Source organism: Nicotiana tomentosiformis, chromosome 7, assembly GCF_000390325.3.
Source record: "Nicotiana tomentosiformis chromosome 7, ASM39032v3, whole genome shotgun sequence".
Taxonomy (NCBI): domain Eukaryota; kingdom Viridiplantae; phylum Streptophyta; class Magnoliopsida; order Solanales; family Solanaceae; genus Nicotiana; species Nicotiana tomentosiformis.
In genome coordinates this window covers 72,198,106-72,198,992 of record NC_090818.1, presented here as the reverse complement: position 1 = coordinate 72,198,992, position 887 = coordinate 72,198,106, and the positions used below count along the sequence as shown (strand labels likewise).

Genomic DNA, 887 nt, shown 5'->3' with positions numbered 1-887 from the left:
TCAATATCTGAGGACTCCATCTCCTGTAATCTCAAATAGTGTCTTCTCTTTTTGAGGGGTTGTATCTCTATAGTGAGCTAGCACTGGATCCTCATACTGGCTTTCCTTCACGTCAGTTACTAAAGAGGATATGGTCGTGTCTTTAATACTAACTCCGGTATCACCTAAATCCAGTAATCGAACTCCAAGACTAGCTAGCTGATGAATCTCATGGGCTATCTCACTCTTCTCTGGCTGTAAATATGATAGGCTACCTATAGATATACGGCTGAGGGCGTTGGCTACTACATTCGCCTTCCCTGGATAGTATAAAATATCAACATCTTTCAGTAGCTCCAACCATCGCCTCTGATATAAATTCAATTCTTTTTGCTTGAAGACATGTTGAAGGCTCTTATGATCCATATAGATATCATCATGAATGCGATATAAATAATTCCTCCATATCTTTAGTGCATGAATCACCGCGGCTAGCTCTAAATCATGGATTGGGTAATTCTTCTCGTGCTTTCTTAGTTATCTAAATGCATAAGCAACAACCTTACCATGCTGCATCAATACACAACCCAATCCAATGCCTGAAGCATCACAATAGATAGCATAACCATTGGTTCCCTCTAGGAGTGTCAAAACCAATGTTGAAGTCAATCTATCCTTCAATGCCTGGAATCTCCGCTCACAAGCATCAGTCCACTGAAACTTAGTTGTTTTCCGAGTCAACCTTGTCAATGGTGCTGAAAGAGAAGAAAAGCCCTCTACAAATCTCCTATAATAACCTGCCAAACCCAGGAAGCTACGAACCTCCGTTGGTGTCGTGGGTCTAGGCCAAGTCTGCATTGCCTCAATCTTCTGTGTATCAACCCGGATACCCTTACCTGAAATAATAT

At 41.5% G+C, this 887-nt stretch overlaps 1 protein-coding gene across 1 annotated transcript; it reads right to left on the bottom strand.

Moving 5' to 3' along the window:
- On the bottom strand, positions 1–405 carry LOC138895792 (uncharacterized). Its single transcript, XM_070180523.1, has one exon. It carries the CDS (start codon positions 403–405, stop codon positions 1–3), a length of 405 nt encoding a protein of 134 aa, XP_070036624.1.
- Positions 406–887: the final 482 nt, after the last annotated feature.

Bases quoted from the DNA above. Each gene is read 5' to 3' on its own strand.
- LOC138895792 (XM_070180523.1), bottom strand. From the start codon at position 405: ATGGATCATAAGAGCCTTCAACATGTCTTCAAGCAAAAAGAATTGAAT.